Here is a 17,384-nt window from a genome sequence, read left to right on the forward strand (position 1 = left end):
GTATGCCCAATGAAGCCATTTTGCATCATTAGTTTGTCCATATAATTTTCCATACAAATTTGACAGCTGTCCATACAAAAATGATATGTGAAAATTCAAAAATCTGTATCTTTTGAAGAAATTTTTTGATCGATTTGGTGTCTTCGGCAAAGTTGTAGGTATGGATATGGACTACACTGAAAAAAAATGATACACGGTAAAAAAAAATTTGGTGATTTTTTATTTAACTTTTTGTCACTAAAACTTGATTTGCAAAAAAACACTATTTTTATTTTTTTTTATTTTTTTATATGTTTTAGAAGACATAAAATTCCAACTTTTAAGAAATTTCCAGAATGGGCAAAAAATCTTTGACCGAGTTATGAATTTTTAAATCAATAAAGATTTTTTCAAAAAATCGAAATATTGATCGCAAAAATTTTTCAACTTCATTTTTCTATGTAAAATCGAATTTGCAATCAAAAAGTACTTTAGTGATTTTTTGATAAAGTGCACCGTTTTCAAGTTATAACCATTTTTAGGTAACTTTTTTGAAAATAGTCGCAGTTTTTCATTTTTTTAAAATAGTGCCCATGTTTGCCCACCTTTGAAAAAAATATTTTTGAAAAGCTGAGAAAATTCTCTATATTTTGCTCTATTGAACTTTGTTGATACGACCCATAGTTGCTGAGATATTGCCATGCAAAGGTTAAAAAACAGGAAAATTGATGTTTTCTAAGTCTCACCCAAACAACCCACCATTTTCTAATGTCGATATCTCAGCAACTATAGGTCCGATTTACAATGTTAAAACATGAAACATTCGTGAAATTTTCCGATCTTTTCGAAAAAAATATTTTCAAAAATTTAAAATCAAGACTAACATTTCAAATGGGCGTAATATTGAATGTTTGGCCCGTTTGATATGTTAGTCTTGATTTTAAATTTTTGAAAATATTTTTTTCGAAAAGATCGGAAAATTTCACGAATGTTTCATGTTTTAACATTGTAAATCGGACCTATAGTTGCTGAGATATCGACATTAGAAAATGGTGGGTTGTTTGGGTGAGACTTAGAAAACATCAATTTTCCTGTTTTTTAACCTTTGCATGGCAATATCTCAGCAACTATGGGTCGTATCAACAAAGTTCAATAGAGCAAAATATAGAGAATTTTCTCTGCTCTTCAAAAATATTTTTTTCAAAGGTGGGCAAACATGGGCACTATTTTAAAAAAATGAAAAACTGCGACTATTTTCAAAAAAGTTACCTAAAAATGGTTATAACTTGAAAACGGTGCACTTTATCAAAAAATCACTAAAGTACTTTTTGATTGCAAATTCGATTTTACATCGAAAAATGAAGTTGAAAAATTTTTGCGACCAATATTTCGATTTTTTGAAAAAATCTGAATTGATTTAAAAATTCATAACTCGGTCAAAGATTTTTTGCCCATTCTGGAAATTTCTGAAAAGTTGGCATTTTATGTCTTCTAAAACATATAAAAAACTAAAAAAAATTAAAAATAGTGTTTTTTTGCAAATCAAGTTTTAGTGACAAAAAGTTAAATAAAAAATCACCAAATTTTTTTTTACCGTGTATCATTTTTTTTCAGTGTAGTCCATATCCATACCTACAACTTTGCCGAAGACACCAAATCGATCAAAAAATTTCTTCAAAAGATACAGATTTTTGAATTTTCACATGTCATTTTTGTATGGACAGCTGCCAAATTTGTATGGAAAATTATATGGACAAACTAATGATGCAAAATGGCTTCTTTGGGCATACCGAAGGCACCAAAAAAGTTTCAGCCGGATTAAAAAATACAAAAATTAAAATTAAAGAAAAAAGACCGATTCCGTAGAGAACTGCTCAGCAGTAATTGAGTGCTTTATTGAAGTGATAATGGCGAGTGTTGATAGACAGATTTTGTTTTTGCAACTGGTAATGACGGTAGTCGTCACCAATGTAGTCTTCTCTCAGGAAGGTACGGTAACTTTTAAGTGTTTCAAAAATAGTTAAGGCGATAGTAAATATCAGTGAGTGCATCGTTAACCTTACCAACAAATGCCGTGCATTTTCTTGAAATCCATCGTAGAAAACCAATTTCTATGACACCTGCCCACAACGCAATGGCCATTCCCACAGCATAAATCATCCACAAAAGAGACAAATCCTCTATGATTATAGGTTTCAAGGGGTTGTCCTGACCCCGACTATAATCTTCAACTTCCGAAACCCTGGAGAATGCTCCTTCCGCAAAGTATACGCGACTCAGGGCAAGCACCTTTTCGGTGACCACTGAATCGCCCATCGGGATCGCCATTGATGGCCATTCGTTGACGCTCTGTTTGGACCAACGGTACAAACCAGAGGTCATAGCTAACGATGGACTCTGGTCCATGATTTTCCGGTGCCATTCTTCAACTATTGTGCAGAATGTATTATCGTGAGCTTGCTGTACCAGTTCTAAGAAAACACTCTGCTGATTGCTTAACATGTTAGTTTGAGAACATTTTTCTAACCGTTGAAAGCTATACTGTGAAGCATCATAGAAATCATCCCAGCAACAAGATTCGTTCAAAAGTTGCATCGTATCAAGTTCCGGGTAGAAACGAGGACTCAGTAAGTATGAAATGATCAAGGACTCGTACGCGTTCATCAAAACCACGAAAAGTAGAAGTAATATGCCGAAAAGTTGTTGATCTAGTTCTCTGTGAAGATGCAGCTCGGTACCGACGAACAAACTCTCCAACACTAGCCCAATATTTTGAAATATCTTTTGAATCGTATACGTTCCAGCCATGTGTGTTCGGAGTAAAGCATACGCAACAGTTGATGCAAACATTGCGATCCATGAAGAAAAATCAAAAGGATCGGTCATAACGTAAATCGATGGTATCGGTTTTTGCAATCGTGGCACTTGAACATAAACTTTTTTGTTACGATTCATATATAACACGTTATACCCCATATTGATAAACACATCAATTTCAAGTCCCATTCTCATAATACGAAATGAAGAGCGTAATTGCGTTGAGACAACGCTAGCATTCAAACGCAATGCAACAAAATCCAAAAAATCATAATCATAATTTGAATTCTGGATGCCATCGTTTATAATAGACATCGGCAAACCGGCTAAGTTTTTTGTGGCAGCTATTAGTAGATCATGCTGCAGTTCGGTCCTTTTTACCACACTGCTTGTATATTGATTATAATGATAAATCATGCAATCCGAAGAATCGTACAGAAAAAGAATAGCATTGGTGCTCAAGCCATATTCAACAACGGTATTCAAAGTGTTCTCCTTTGTTACTACAATTCTTCTGTTGTCATAATGTAACAGATTTTTGAAATCCAAATCAACCTTATCCAAAAATAATATTGAATGCATTGTAGGTTTTTGTAGTCCTCGATATGTTAAAGAATTCCTGGTAATGATAACAGGGTCGTTGGAATCTCTTAGATAGCGAATCAATATAGCTTCCGCATTGAAGGACAGATCCTGGCTGCAAAAAATTATCGTTGTTTTTGAACCTGATAACACCACGTGTTTAGTTTGGATAAGTCTTTCACTTATCATTTCGACATCGGCCAAAACAACTGCAAATAGCAACATAACGAAAACAGTTGTGATATTGACCATGCTAGAAACTGAACTGAGTGGTCCAAGTAGAAGCTATAGTTCATCGGAAAGTAATGCAGTGCTATTTCAACTATAATTTTGCCACTTTACCATCGTACCCGTGCCTTAACATATTATTTGAAAACACGTGTCGTAGTGCTAGGGTGCATGTCGTACTTTGACGTTTCAAGAAAAAACTGTCTAAATGATTGACTGTGAACGATGCAGGAACTGCTGACGACAACAAATACGTACTGTCAAGGTGCCAATTTTGTGCATCCAATGATTGCTGCAAAGCGATGTCCTCGTAAGATGTGTTGTTAAAATATCAAAATATCAGCTCTCAGCAACTACAATGGAGCATTTCCATTCGAGCAGTTTTTGCTATTTTCTACATTGTATTCCATATAGCGGTATACGCACATCGGAAGGAACCGGTCAAGAAAAAATTCAAATGGGCAGCAGCGGCAGCGAAAGCAAGCCAGAGAGAGGGTGAAGAAAAGCCCCAAGAAAACGCTCCCTCTCCTTTGTTCTGCTGTTCGTAAAGCTGTTTCTTGACCCCTTTCCTTCCGATCTCCATACTAGCCTTATGAGAGAAATGTCATTTCTATCACTCGAATCGGGTATTCCATTAACAATCTGGAATAAAAAAAAAATAATAATAATAATTGAAAGACGCAACTTTTGGTACCATAACATCTATAGGTCATCGCTGAAATTTTAAAGTTATCGCAGTTTTAGTGAAAAAAGTTGATTTTTTGCCGATTTCGTCATTTTCGCGTTTTTGCGCGTGGCGCGTCGAAAAACTCAGTTTATATTTTCAAAAAATCTTATCTCCAAAACGTACGGTTCGACATCGCCAATTTTTTGAAATGTTATGTGAAATTTTCCGAGGAATCCGATAAAAATATTTTCAGACATAGGCTCTTTGGTCCAGACACGGTCAAAACGCTATTTTAAGTTTTCATGCGACTTTTTCAAATAGTATGCTAGATTTTTGAAACTTCTTACTATTTTTCCCGAGTAGCCAAACTCATCACCTTACTTTTGCGTCTAAGACAGCTAAAATCGGATGAAATGGCGTGGAGATATGATTTTTCGAAAAAAGTGTTTTTTGCGAAGAATGACGAAAATTGCCATTTTTCAGACCACCCTAACATGGCGTAGGTCACCCTAATGGCCAAACAAAAATATACGGGTCTAATTATTTTGGCCAAGGAACTCCCAGAAAAATTTTGAGCCCGATCGGAGAACTTTTTTTTCGGTTTAGGCTCTTTTCAAATGGAATTGCTGTATCGAGAAATTAAAAGTGAGAGTGTGTGCGTGCAACATGGAGTTAAACTTTTCGAAGTGCCATGGGAACCTTCACAGCAACTGCACAGAAAGTTTAACTCCATGTTGCACACACTCTCACTTTTAATTTCTCGATAGAGCTGTCAAATCTGCAACATGGAGTTAAACTTTCTATGAAGTTGCTGTGAAATTTACAACGGCACTTCGAAAAGTTTAACTCCATGTTGCACGCACACACTCTCACTTCTAATTTCTCGATGATGACGGTCGCTACACAAGTAACCGTGGGACTGTATATGGTAGCTTTAAATCCCCTCTATATCAACATATAAAGTTTTCATACAGAGTCTCAAAACTTTATATTCACTTTATACGCATGGAGGTAAAATTGAGTGGCGACGGGTAGAGTTGATATAGAGTTATACCGCGGTAAAACGTCAAAATACTACCTTACCGACAGTATTTGAAATAGAAAAAAAAGCTTTGCGCGCAGCTCTCTCTCTCTCTTGGGAGAGTGCTTTTCACGCTGGGATGACGGTTTTTGAAAGCTTGTTTGCGTTTTTTTGCTGTGTTGTGCTTCATTCGAGATTCTAAACTGCGTGTGGATTTGATGTTCAGAGATGTTTCACCTAGATGCCCTGCGCCAACCGTCTCGCCCGTCCTAAAATATGTTTACACGTATGATTTTTGTCGATAGAGTCTTCCTTCAATTAGTTGCATGAAAAAATAATACACTAGCCAGGTTTAAACAAAGTACATATCTATTAATCAATACACTTCAAACCTTTACAAGATATTGATAATCTTCACAATATTCATCGACGAACGGGCTAGGGCACGGAGCACCGATTGCGCACCCGGTCCCGGGGTCTTGGTGCAAGTTCCGCCGGCGGCACGCAGCTTCATGTGCAGCGAGGTGATTCCGAGGGACTTGCACTTTCCGCCTACGTACAAAGCGGCCACATAGCAGCGTAGGGCGAGCCTCGTCACGATCAGCCTTGACCTTCATGCCGCCGGTGCTCCGCCAGATAGTTACTTGCCCAAAAGATCCGTAACGTGGACGAAGGTATCGTTGAAGCTGGCGTAGACGTATGCCACTCCGAACACGATCTCGTCCGAACAAAACCTGGACCTCCTCCAAACGATTTTTCCTGCATCAACAAAAATACCTCCAAATACTGCCAAACTTTCTTTGCTCTCACTGATGTTGAGTTAGTGTTTTGAAACATTTGAAGAAATGTCAAAGTGTGATGTAACTTTAAAAGCTTACTTTACATTGATATATAAAGCTTACCATTAATGCTTTGAAACATTATTGAACTAAATGCTTTGAAACTTTAATTGGCTGTTCTATATGTCATTATACAGTAGATAATAATGTTCAAGCTACAAATGTTTCGAAACATTGGGAAAGACTATTTAAAGTGTCATAGCATCGTGAAAGTTTATTTAGAGTGGATTTAGAGTTTTGATTTAGTGCTTCTGGTTACTTGGGATATACTCTCGCATGTCTTTGGTGAAGAGATAATCAATTGATAGCTTTTCTATCACTCATTTGCAACACGATTCGTAAGGTTATGACTTTTTTTAAAGCTTGGCATGATTCAAAGAACTCAGCTGATCAGAAACCCTTATCAGCCAAGCATAATTATATGATTAAGCTTTGAACTCCTGCAAAAAAACATAGTTTTGTGATAAATTGAGAGAGCTATGAGCGATACAAAAAAAGGAGATCAAGTCTAGCCACTCTCCTCTAGATGTATCTTTTTATTAGATACATATAAATCAAAAGATCTTCAGCAGTAACGAGTGCCAGGTGTTCAACCGTTTAATACCTTCACAAGCATGACTCATTGAATTTATTACATCGCTTTGATCTAGAATCGCTCCATAAAAAGCTATCTAGTTATTATGAATCCAATTTTAATTCCCAGCCTGTCGAACGCCGAACGCCCGCTCCGGTCACTGCGTCCCGCGCGTCCAATGTCCCAGCTTTGAAGCGTTCTTCAACCCGGACCGCATTCTGGACCGCGAGGAACTCCGCTCCATCCAACTGTCCCAGTGTGGTGCAGACCCACCGAAAATCTGCTGCCCGGACCGAATTTCAAGCTCAACCGTTGCTTTTCCGATCGAACGAGTTGTGCCCACTTCAACCCCGAAACCAATAAAGTTGGTTCAGCAGCCAACGTTGCCGAATCCGACCAACTACGAGTGCGGCGTGGACATTCTGGCCGACCGGATCTACGGCGGCGTAGACACCGAGCTGGACGAGTTCCCGTGGTACGCGCTGCTGCAGTACGAGTCCCGCCGGGGAGTGGCCGAGTTCCACTGCGGAGGTTCGTTGATCAGCTTGCAGTACGTCCTAACGGCGGCACACTGTCTGGACAATGACAAACTGGATGGCGGGATGCGATTGTAAGTGGGTCTGTTTACCAGATATAATTCGGCAATGAATAACTCTTCTTCTAGCGTTAGCGTCCGCCTTGGCGAACACAACACTGCGACTGACCTCGACTGCACCGACGAAGAGGATACCAAGAATCGGTGGTGCGCCGATCCGCCGCAGAACATTGCGGCCGAAGAGATTATCCTGCATCCGGAGTACCGGCGGGACGATCGCTCTCAACACAACGACATCGCACTCATCAGGTTGGAAAAACCTGCTCGGGAGACCAACTTCGTGACACCGGTTTGCCTTCCGGGGACCGGATTTTCCCCCTCGGAACCCGGTCGAAACATGACCATTGTTGGATTTGGTCACACCGGTCGCCGGTCGCACAGTGGAGTCAAACAGAAGGCCCGCGTTCCCGTGTGGGACGGCCGCCGGTGCCAGGATAAGTGGACTTCGATCACGTTGCACGAAGGACAGCTGTGTGCCGGAGGGGACTACAACATCGATTCCTGTACCGGCGATTCCGGTGGCCCTATGATGGTGCAGCGTCTCTACTGGACGCTCGAAGGGGTCGTTTCGTTCGGCAATCGCTGCGGACTGGAGGACTGGCCAGGGGTTTACACGAGGGTCAGCAGCTACATGGACTGGATCAGGGCGACGATCAGGAGTTGAGCAATTCCGGTGGGAAAATCCCGTGGGGAAGACACGATCTGTAAACAACTAATAACCAGATCGCACACATTGAATTTTAATAAAGAGATGCTTGGGGAAGATACGTTATTGTTTTCTTGGCGAGAAGAAGAGGAAGAGATACGAGAGTTAAAGTTGTTTGTGTTTGTTCAAGCGATCGTGCCACTGCTCTCGGTATCTACGGGACTCCGAACTTAGGTGGCACTTATTGACTACCTTACTGGAGATTGTTAGTCCTACGATACTCTGAGAATTGTAAAATGGAATAATTCGCTCTGCAAACACGGAAAAAATATTTTGTAGGAATTTATTGATTGTATTAACGATTGTTAAAAAAATCTCACGATCGTCGAGATAAAAAATCTGATTAGGTCCAATCCAAAATTTAAAGCTCAAAAAATATTTTTTTCATTTTCAATTTTGATGATATTTTCAAAAAAATAGTTAAGCATACCATTTTATAAAATTACACAAAAAATATTTTGTTGACCCCTTTAGTCTTTCCGTTAACAAATCAATCAATTAATTCTTATTGACACGCGAACGCCTTAGCTCTCCGCTCACTCTCGGACGCTTATCAAATCCTTCGCTCAGTTGTTTTCTCTCATTTCGACGATCGCCAACTCGTGGCCGACCAAACGACGATCAGTCGGACTCCGTCGTCGTTCAAATCTCGCGTCTCGTTTAGCGTTGATTACAAATTGCCAAACTTATCAGTTTCGTCTAATTAGTTCGTCGCGAGTCGTCGTCCGGAGTGGATCGACTGCCTCCTCCCATTACTCTGAGATTGCCAAGTGTGCGTCTCGTGACATTTAGGAATGTCACCGATTCCGGTGATCGCGGCCATTGCCGTCGTACTGTTGTTTTCGAATTGCTGCTGCTCAACGGCAAAAGGTGAAGCTTGTGGAATGCCGATCGCTTCCGGTTTATCTGTACCGTCGATTCTTCCGTAGATCAACCGCCCGTTTGGGACGTGACCACGCTGTGCAACATTCCGAACGAGCCCGGCCAGAAGGGAACCTGCTCCGACCCGGATGACTGCCCGGCGTACGCCGCGATCAACGATCCGGCCAGCCTGAGCTCGGTAGGCCGTTTAAGCTTCCTGAAGGCGATCCAGTGCAATGTTTCTGCGTCGACGTCCACTCCCGGTAGCGCAGTGGGCGGTGGCGGCGGCATTTGCTGTCCGCGTTCGGGACGCTACAAGTAAGTCACGAGGCCTACTAGGTCAACCAGATAAGCGACTCTCCGGGCGGGCGCTGGAAGTGCCTCTTTTTTGCGAAAGGGGTCAAGGCGATGAACTCGACGCTATGCTATAGGGTAGAGGAACCTCACTTGAGTCTGCATCTTCGCAGGTCGCCAACGCTGAACGAGAATCTACCGCGGCGGACGCGCACCAAGTCGACGATGGTCCACTCGAGGTTCGGCGATGACGAGATGTGCGGCTTCCAGTCGTACGTGGCCAAGATCCGGGGCGGGGACATTGCCAACATTGACGAGTTCCCGTGGATGGCGATGCTGCTGTACGAGATGAGTGAGTGTGCTGGCGGTTGAGTGATGTAATAATTGTTTGGATTGAGCAGGATTTGTTACAATTTTCTAGAGGACTCCAACTCGGTGGTGCATGGCTGCGGCGGGGTGCTGATCAGCAGGGACTTTGTGATAACGGCGGCGCACTGCGTCACGGGACGCGAGTACGACAGCAAGGGACCTCTGTGAGTATTTGAAGTTCTTCTTTGCTGCTTCTCAGTGTTGATTCTAGATTCCTATGCTACTAGTATTTCCGATATTAAACGTTTTAATTCTTTTTATAAAACAAAATGCAAATATAGGACCCGATCGATTGTCGGGTGCTTAACTTTTGCTTTATTTTAATTTTTTTTATGCAAAACTTTTAACATTAGCAAGCGTTCTGATATAGCTTCAGTTGTGAACGATAAATCTATGAACAAGATTATACGTTCGACACGGTGGTGGACGCAGAACTTTGCGGCGATTATCATAGCCTGCCTATCATCGACCATTGAACATAGCCACTAGGATGCTCGAGATGGTCGAGATGGACAAGGTTTTATCGGTTGCTTTTGGGCCCCTAAATTACTCCCCAATATTTGGAGCGATGGTTGCGTCCACACTATGCGCATTGCATTTCAATTTTGTTTGGGAATTATTTTATTTTATCCGGTAGCGTAAGATATTCACCTTTTTAAAATTGCTACATCCGGTATGGTGCTGTCTTGCTCCTTTCAAAAGAAACACCATCCTCAAAACTGGTCTGAAACGCGATTTTGGAACAAAAAACATGTTTTAGATCAGTTCTGAGGACGCTTAGGAAAAGTTTAAGACAATTCTATAAATTTTAAATCTAGTGTGTTGGTTTGAAAAAAGTATTAAAATAAATATTACTAAAATCAAAACATTAGAAAGTAGGGTTTGCCACAAAAATTTCAATACGAAATTAAAATGAAATGCACGAAGCGTGGACACAACAAAAGACAAACAAGTCTAACAATGACCCCTGTAGATTGTTAGACTAACAGATCATGGAAAAATCGAATTGAAAAAATCGAAACTGCGTCAAAACTACAATCTTGTTCTTAGCTTAACTGCTCTTGTTAGAATGCTTAAGTTTTGCTGGGCAGAATATTTCGCTTTTATTTAGGTTATTCAAAAACACTAAAAAAGCAAAAAAAAGATTCATTGGTCCTATCAGGCTAATGCGCCAGTCCGTACTGTTGGTGCTGGGTTTGATTCCCCTTCGGTTGCAACTTTTTTTTTGTTTACAAAAATCGTACATGTAGTGTTTAATATTAAGTGTCTTTTTTGACGAAGGTGATGTGCATGCTTTTGCATGCGATTTTACCATTGGATTTTTTGCTGTGTATATCTCACCACCAAATTGGTTCCTATCTGACTGAAAGCGGAATTCTATATGTTTATTAAAATGAGATCTTATGAGTTTACAATGATTTAATTTTTATTTTGTCCATGCAATTTAAGCGTAACTAGGCTTGATAAAAAGAATTGTTTTGTTAAGAATTATTTTGCTCCTTTTTAACCAAGTACTAACAATGATAATTTCCAGACCAAACACCACCATCGATAAAACCATTCCTACTAAATAAATCATCCAAACAAGAGATAGATCATTAACGACGATAGGCTTCAACACGTTCACCTGATGCAAAATGCGATCTTCTAGTTCAAAATCCTTGGACAGAGCTCCCTCGGAACAGTAAATCTGGGTCAAAGATAGGACTTTTTCGATGATCACAGGATCTCCCATCATCCACATAAAATAGGGCCGCTCATTGACGAACGCTTTGGACCATCGTTACAAGCCGGAGCTTATCGCGAACGTTGGATACTGATTGGCCACATTTTTTGCCCATTCGTCGTGTATTCTGCAGTATGAGTTATCGTGAGCTTGCTGAACAAATTTTCTAGAATTGGTCTGCTGAATTCCACGCATGTTGACTTCAGGGCACTTGTCTAAAATTTGAAAGTTATGCTGTGATGCCATTTTACTATCATCCCAGCAGCAGGACTCGTTTCCGAAATTGTCTTGCTTATCTGGCTTACATCAGAATGTGTAGCGGCTAGCAGTGACAAAATAGATAAAATTGCAACCTTTACCATTGTAGCCCTGTTTAAACTATACTGAGCAGAACTAGTGACTACAAAGGCTACACTGCTTGTTGTTGGCTCACGCAGAAAAATTGAGGCTTATCAAATTAATAAATAACATTATCAATATCAATAATTTTATGTTACTGTTTTGATAACGTTGAATTATCGTTTTGATAAATTTTAACCATCAAAACGACAACAATTTTTATTATTTTGATAAACAAAATCATCACTCAACTTTTTTTTCGCAAGCACGTTTTCTCCTGTCAATCAAACATAAACAAAGAACCTAAAAGCGATTCGAAGTGCTGGAAGCGGTTTGAAAAAAATCATTTAACTTGTTCAAGAGAAGTTCTGGAGGCGGGAAATGCCGCAACCACTTATGTCCCTATTTCTGCGTGTTCCCCGTATAAATCGGCATCTCCCGAACTTCTGGGAATGACTACAGAGTCCGCGATCCAAACTTAAAGTACACCCCAGCCACACTGGAGAATCGGCGGCTTTTCCGGCAGAACAAACCCCGCAACCGGAGAAATACAACCAAAGATTGACGACCAGCTTGAAGAGAAGAGTCAGTAAGTATTGTTTTTTAATTGAGGGCAACGTTTGATTGTGCTAACTCCCTGAATCCGGTACTGAACCAGGTATTTGGACATCGTCAAACTGCTTACGGATGGATTTTAACTTAATATGGGCAAGGAACTCTTGGCAAGGAAGCTTGCACGGTGTTGCTTACGCAAGTCAACACTGCTCACACGGTACCGGAGGTGTTGGTCCAGCGGAGTTCCGAGGCGATGTATCCACCATCGATGCGGACCGATAGTTTGAAGAGTTAAAACATTCCTACGGATACGGCGGCAGCGGCCAGAAAGCATCCTATGCTCATTCTCCAAGTACGTTGACCAGTACAAGATCCACGACGCCATTGATGCCTATTGATGCCAGACTCGATTTTTAAGCAGAACCTGCGTTGGAAAAAATAGCATAATTCCTATTGAGAATCTCAGATTTTTGTTGTTAATGTTTTATGTTTTTGTTTGATTTGAAATAAAAAAAAGGAAAAAAAAAACTACCAGAAAATTATGATTAATATAATTTTCATTTCGATAAAACCCTTTATAGTTTTGATAAAAATATTTATCAAAATGATCAATATTTTTATCGATCTGATAAATTTTGCAAATGACGTTTCTTTCATGACGTTTATCAAGTTGATAATATATTTTGTCAAAATGATTAATTAAGTTTATCAAATTGATAAGAAAAATTATTTATTTTGATAAAATAAATTATTGGTTGCCAACCGATAATTTTATTTATCGAGTTGATGTCAGAAATTTATCGAAATGATAATTCTTTTTTCTGCGTGCTGAAACAGTCGGGGTAAATGGAAATTTTGAAAGTCAATGTATCTCATTTACCCTCGACGGTTTGTTAAACTTGTCGCATTGGACAAAGGTAACCATTGCTATAATGTCAAGTACACGTGGTTATCCTTTGTCACACATAATTTTGATGCACGTTTGTAAACATTGATAGTCGGGACACACTCAAACATGAATACTATGACATGCAATGCAACTAGAAAATTGTTTTAATGAATGATGCATCGAGATTCAGAAATCTAACCTCATTCGACAGTATCTAACAAATCGATGTCTCTGTGCTCTCTTATGCTAACTAGATAGGAAAACCAGCAAGCTTAGTACAAGAGAGCACAGAGACATCGAAAATCTGACCATTTCTTCCCGCGTCCCATTCCAGCAAGTACGTCCGCCTGCGTGAGTACAACGTGTACGACGATCCGGACTGCGTCATCGAGCAGGACCTGCGCGACTGTTCCGAGGAGAAGGTGGACGCTGCACCGTTGCGCATCCAGGTACACCCCGACTATGACTCCAACAGCCGCAACAAGTACCACGACATCGCGCTCATCCAGATCGAGCGCAGTCCGGAGTTTTCGGACTTCCTGCGGCCGATCTGCCTGCCCGAGCCGGAGTTGGAAAACGGAGCCACGGAGGGGAACAAGCTCAGCGTCAGCGGCTGGGGCCGGACGGACATTTGTAGGGTTCTCAGCTTTTAGGACATTCAGGACGTTCAGTAACCGAGTTTATTTTCGATCCAACAGTTCGCAAACAGTTGGGCAACAATGCGTTGAGTCCGATCAAGCTGAAGCTGGTCCTCCCGTACGTGGACTCCACGACCTGCAAGAAGATCTTCCGACCGCAGCAGCTGGACATCGGACCCGGTCAGCTGTGTGCCGGCGGAGTTCGAGCCAAGGACACCTGCGGCGGTGATAGCGGCTCCCCGCTGATGTTCTACGATCTGAAGCAGGGCGTTTGGGTGCTGACCGGAATCGTGTCGCTTGGCGTGAGGGACTGCGGAACCGAAGGGATTCCCGGGGTGTACACCAACGTGCGTGAATATCTGCCCTGGATCAAGCAGAATGCGCACGTTTGAAGGGTCTGCATGATGATATGACAAGTTTCTAAGCGAATAGATTAAATAAATTCAATATCGACAAAACCAAAATAAGGTGGCTCAAGTAACGAAAGAACAATCAAAATCAGCTGAGATTCCCCCGTTGGTGACGTCAAATTGAACAAGTGCGAAGCGAATTCCTTTGAAAAGAGGCAAACTAAAAAATGCTCATCAGTATCGACGATAAACGTGTTGAGCAGAAAAGATTCTCGATTGACTGACAAAATCTGTTCAAGATCCGAACCAGCTGTTGGAAGATGAACACCTGAATAAAGATTGCAAACGATGCCATGTTGTCTGGAACCATATCATGGTTGTAGAGTACTTGCTTTTTGATAGAGCTGTGGAGTCAGTTTTTTTGTATAACCTGACTCCACCTCAATAAACCGACTTCCAATTTGCAGCCCAATTCTCAACTCTTTACTGCGTTAATTTTTCAAACATTGTTACATTGAAAATCTAGGATGAAGAATACGAATCTTTGAAAAAATGCATTTAAAAAAACTTATTTCTACTGATTTTTTCAGTGATAACGAAAACATTTTGATAAAAACTGACATAAAAAGTAGTGCTTGCCATACCACTCTCCAAAAATGAATCACAGAAAAGATCCCCAAATAGCATAACTTTTGAAATTACTTATCGAAACTTCAATACTTATAAAACTCGATCTGTGAGACCCTAAACTAAGTCGAATGTAACCAGTTTGGGTCAAATCGGTTCAGCCAGTGTCGGGAAACTTGAGCTAATCTGTTGGTCCCATACATACATACGCACACGAATACCCACAGACATTTGTTCAGTTTTTGATTCTGAGTCCATATGTAAACATGAAGGTGGAAGGTGTGAAAAAATTCATTTTTCGAGCAGGATTATAGCCTTATCTCAGTGAGGAAGGCAAAAACAATTAAATTGATTTAGTCACCATGCGCCTCCATGAAATCACGTTGTTTCTGAAAACACTCAATTTTAAACGATAGAATATTTTAAATCGTACATATATAGGAAGGTGAAACATAACCAAGGTCCATGGGTCATCTCGATTTAAAAAATGTTGCTCCTGCCGTATTTGTATTTGCTATCATATTATATGTTTCATTACTTTTAAAAAAAAATGGGAAAAAGTCAAATTAGAAGTATTAAGAATTTCAAGACAACTGCCTGTCTGCTTTTTTTCAGCAATTTTCAGCTTATCTTCTTTCTTTCTGAAATACTCTCTTATCGCTGCAAAAGCGAAACATATCAAACTTTTTTTTCGTTCATGGAGGGGAATTTTGTGATGTTTCAGTTCATACCAAATCAAGTTTTGCCGTTGGTTTTCCATGTGTTGTAAATTGTTAACTGCAATCAAGGTTATCTCGACTTGATTATAAGACATGGTTTTCACTTAAACTGAATTGCTATAGTAACTTTATTTAATTCTGTTGCCATTATTAGTTCACAGGAATTTTCTCTATTTTGAAAAACATCAGATATAGTGAAACAATCGTCTGAACACTCCCGAGTTAATTTACAAAGTTATCATCGCAGAGTAACTAACCATCAGGAAATAATTCTTGACTTTTTTTTTATAAGGTCCTATAAACAAATGTAAACATTGAGTGTATCCCGCTTACTCCGATGGACTTTGACATAAGGTGTGAAAGGGATATACTCAATGTTTACATTTGTTTATAGGACCTTATCAAAAAAAAGTCAAGAATTGAATATCTCAATTAGATGTGGAAACCTGTTCTAATACCGGTTCTTAATCGTAGGGTGTCGATGTTTTGTGTTGGTTTGTGTTGTCAATCAACTACTCAAATATTATTTCAAAATAATTTGTTTTTATTTGTAGTAAATATTAAAACATTTTACATATATATTCACCAAACATCTTTTTTTCTTGCGTGTACCCGGAAATGCCATCAACCTCTGGAGAACCCCTCTTACGAGCCACACGACACTCAGCTCACAACCTCTTAAAAGCACACACCGCCCAGCTCGACACCATTCGTCATTATCTGGATTGGCCTGGTCGAAGCCGTTGCGAAAATCTATTTACTACGGAATAACCCATCGCTCGTGTCCATTCATAAATACTTTACGCGAAATGTGACCACACACAACCATCTGGTAGTAAGTCGTCATTAATGGCGACGATTGTGGTTTGTTTTTATGCCGCCCGATAAACTTTTTCAACTTTTGCTGTGCAGTAAGTTGTCTAACCCTTCTCCCAGGGAAGCACCGTTGATGGGCGTGAAATTGGGCCAACTTCAAATTAGTTGATGCAATTTTATGTTAAAGTGGTACGAAATAATTAGAAACCTTATTTATTCAGTTTTTCACAATTTTTTTCGAAAAGTTTACTCATAAGAATTACTTGTTGACTTTACACAGATTTAAATCATCCTTTCACTAAAATGCAAATGCAACATCATTTTTTCAGCTCATAAACGGTGACTCGGTTGTAGGTACTTGGGGATTTTTGGGTAAGTCCAGAATGCAATTTATGACCAAACAAAAAAAAATGGATGGAACTGTGACAGGATTCATGAGATATAAATCAACCTACAATAGACCACTTAGTCGGATAATAACATTTCGTTATCCCGCCGGTCAACTTTTAATATATTCTTTTAAAAATATTATTCTTTCTAAATCGATTAAACATTCTGATTTGTAGTGAGAATAGTAGAACAGTGAAATATTTAATTATCGTAAGGATTTTAAAGCACTAATGTTTGTTTTCACTAATGTGTCCAGACTCGATTATCCGAAGCCTTGATTATCCGATGTTTTGTTATCCGAAAGTTTTAGAATTATTTAATTTTCTTACTCAAGTTCTCTATTGCAAGTTTCTACTCAAACCTAAGAGTCCAAAGGCTTAAATGGGGAGAGCACCCAAACATCTTTCTACTCCAAGGAACCTTCCTCCCCAGGGTTCGAACCGACGACCTTTGTGAGTCCAACCGGCGCCAGCAATTCCACCGGAGCAAGCTTGGATTGGTGTGTTGTTTGTACTTATAGCAAGGCGACTCTTACACTTGGAATGACTTAACGGCCAACAACGAAGGCCGGGGCCGACGTTGTACTTCCCCATTTGATGAAAGGCTGGAGCAGATGGGAAACCGGCTTTTTTAATTAAAAATGGTTTTATTTTAATCATCTTGGATTTAAAAATTCTAAATCATTTTAGATTTGTTTATATTTAGGTATGTTTATGTTTTATGTTTAAGTCTGACCGAGCCACGTAGCCTAGTGGTAACGCTTCCACCACGCAAGCGGTAGATCGGGGTTCAAATCCCGGCTC

At 39.9% G+C, this 17,384-nt stretch overlaps 2 protein-coding genes across 2 annotated transcripts; both read left to right on the plus strand.

Moving 5' to 3' along the window:
* Window positions 1-1,855: 1,855 nt before the first annotated feature.
* Window positions 1,856-8,069, plus strand: LOC120423312 (CLIP domain-containing serine protease B10-like). Its single transcript, XM_039587075.2, has 3 exons — window positions 1,856-1,968; window positions 6,837-7,317; window positions 7,372-8,069. Exons 1-3 carry the CDS (start codon window positions 1,887-1,889, stop codon window positions 7,964-7,966), a joined length of 1,158 nt encoding a protein of 385 aa, XP_039443009.1. The 5' UTR covers window positions 1,856-1,886; the 3' UTR covers window positions 7,967-8,069.
* Window positions 8,070-8,637: 568 nt separating this feature from the next.
* LOC120423303 (CLIP domain-containing serine protease B8-like) lies at window positions 8,638-14,143 on the plus strand. Its single transcript, XM_039587067.2, has 6 exons — window positions 8,638-8,878; window positions 8,938-9,187; window positions 9,337-9,515; window positions 9,585-9,696; window positions 13,376-13,674; window positions 13,740-14,143. The coding sequence occupies exons 1-6, from the start codon at window positions 8,803-8,805 to the stop codon at window positions 14,069-14,071; spliced, it is 1,248 nt and encodes a 415-aa protein (XP_039443001.1). The 5' UTR covers window positions 8,638-8,802; the 3' UTR covers window positions 14,072-14,143.
* Window positions 14,144-17,384: the final 3,241 nt, after the last annotated feature.

The sequence above is a fragment of the Culex pipiens genome, chromosome 1 (assembly GCF_016801865.2).
Source record: "Culex pipiens pallens isolate TS chromosome 1, TS_CPP_V2, whole genome shotgun sequence".
NCBI classification, from domain to species: domain Eukaryota; kingdom Metazoa; phylum Arthropoda; class Insecta; order Diptera; family Culicidae; genus Culex; species Culex pipiens.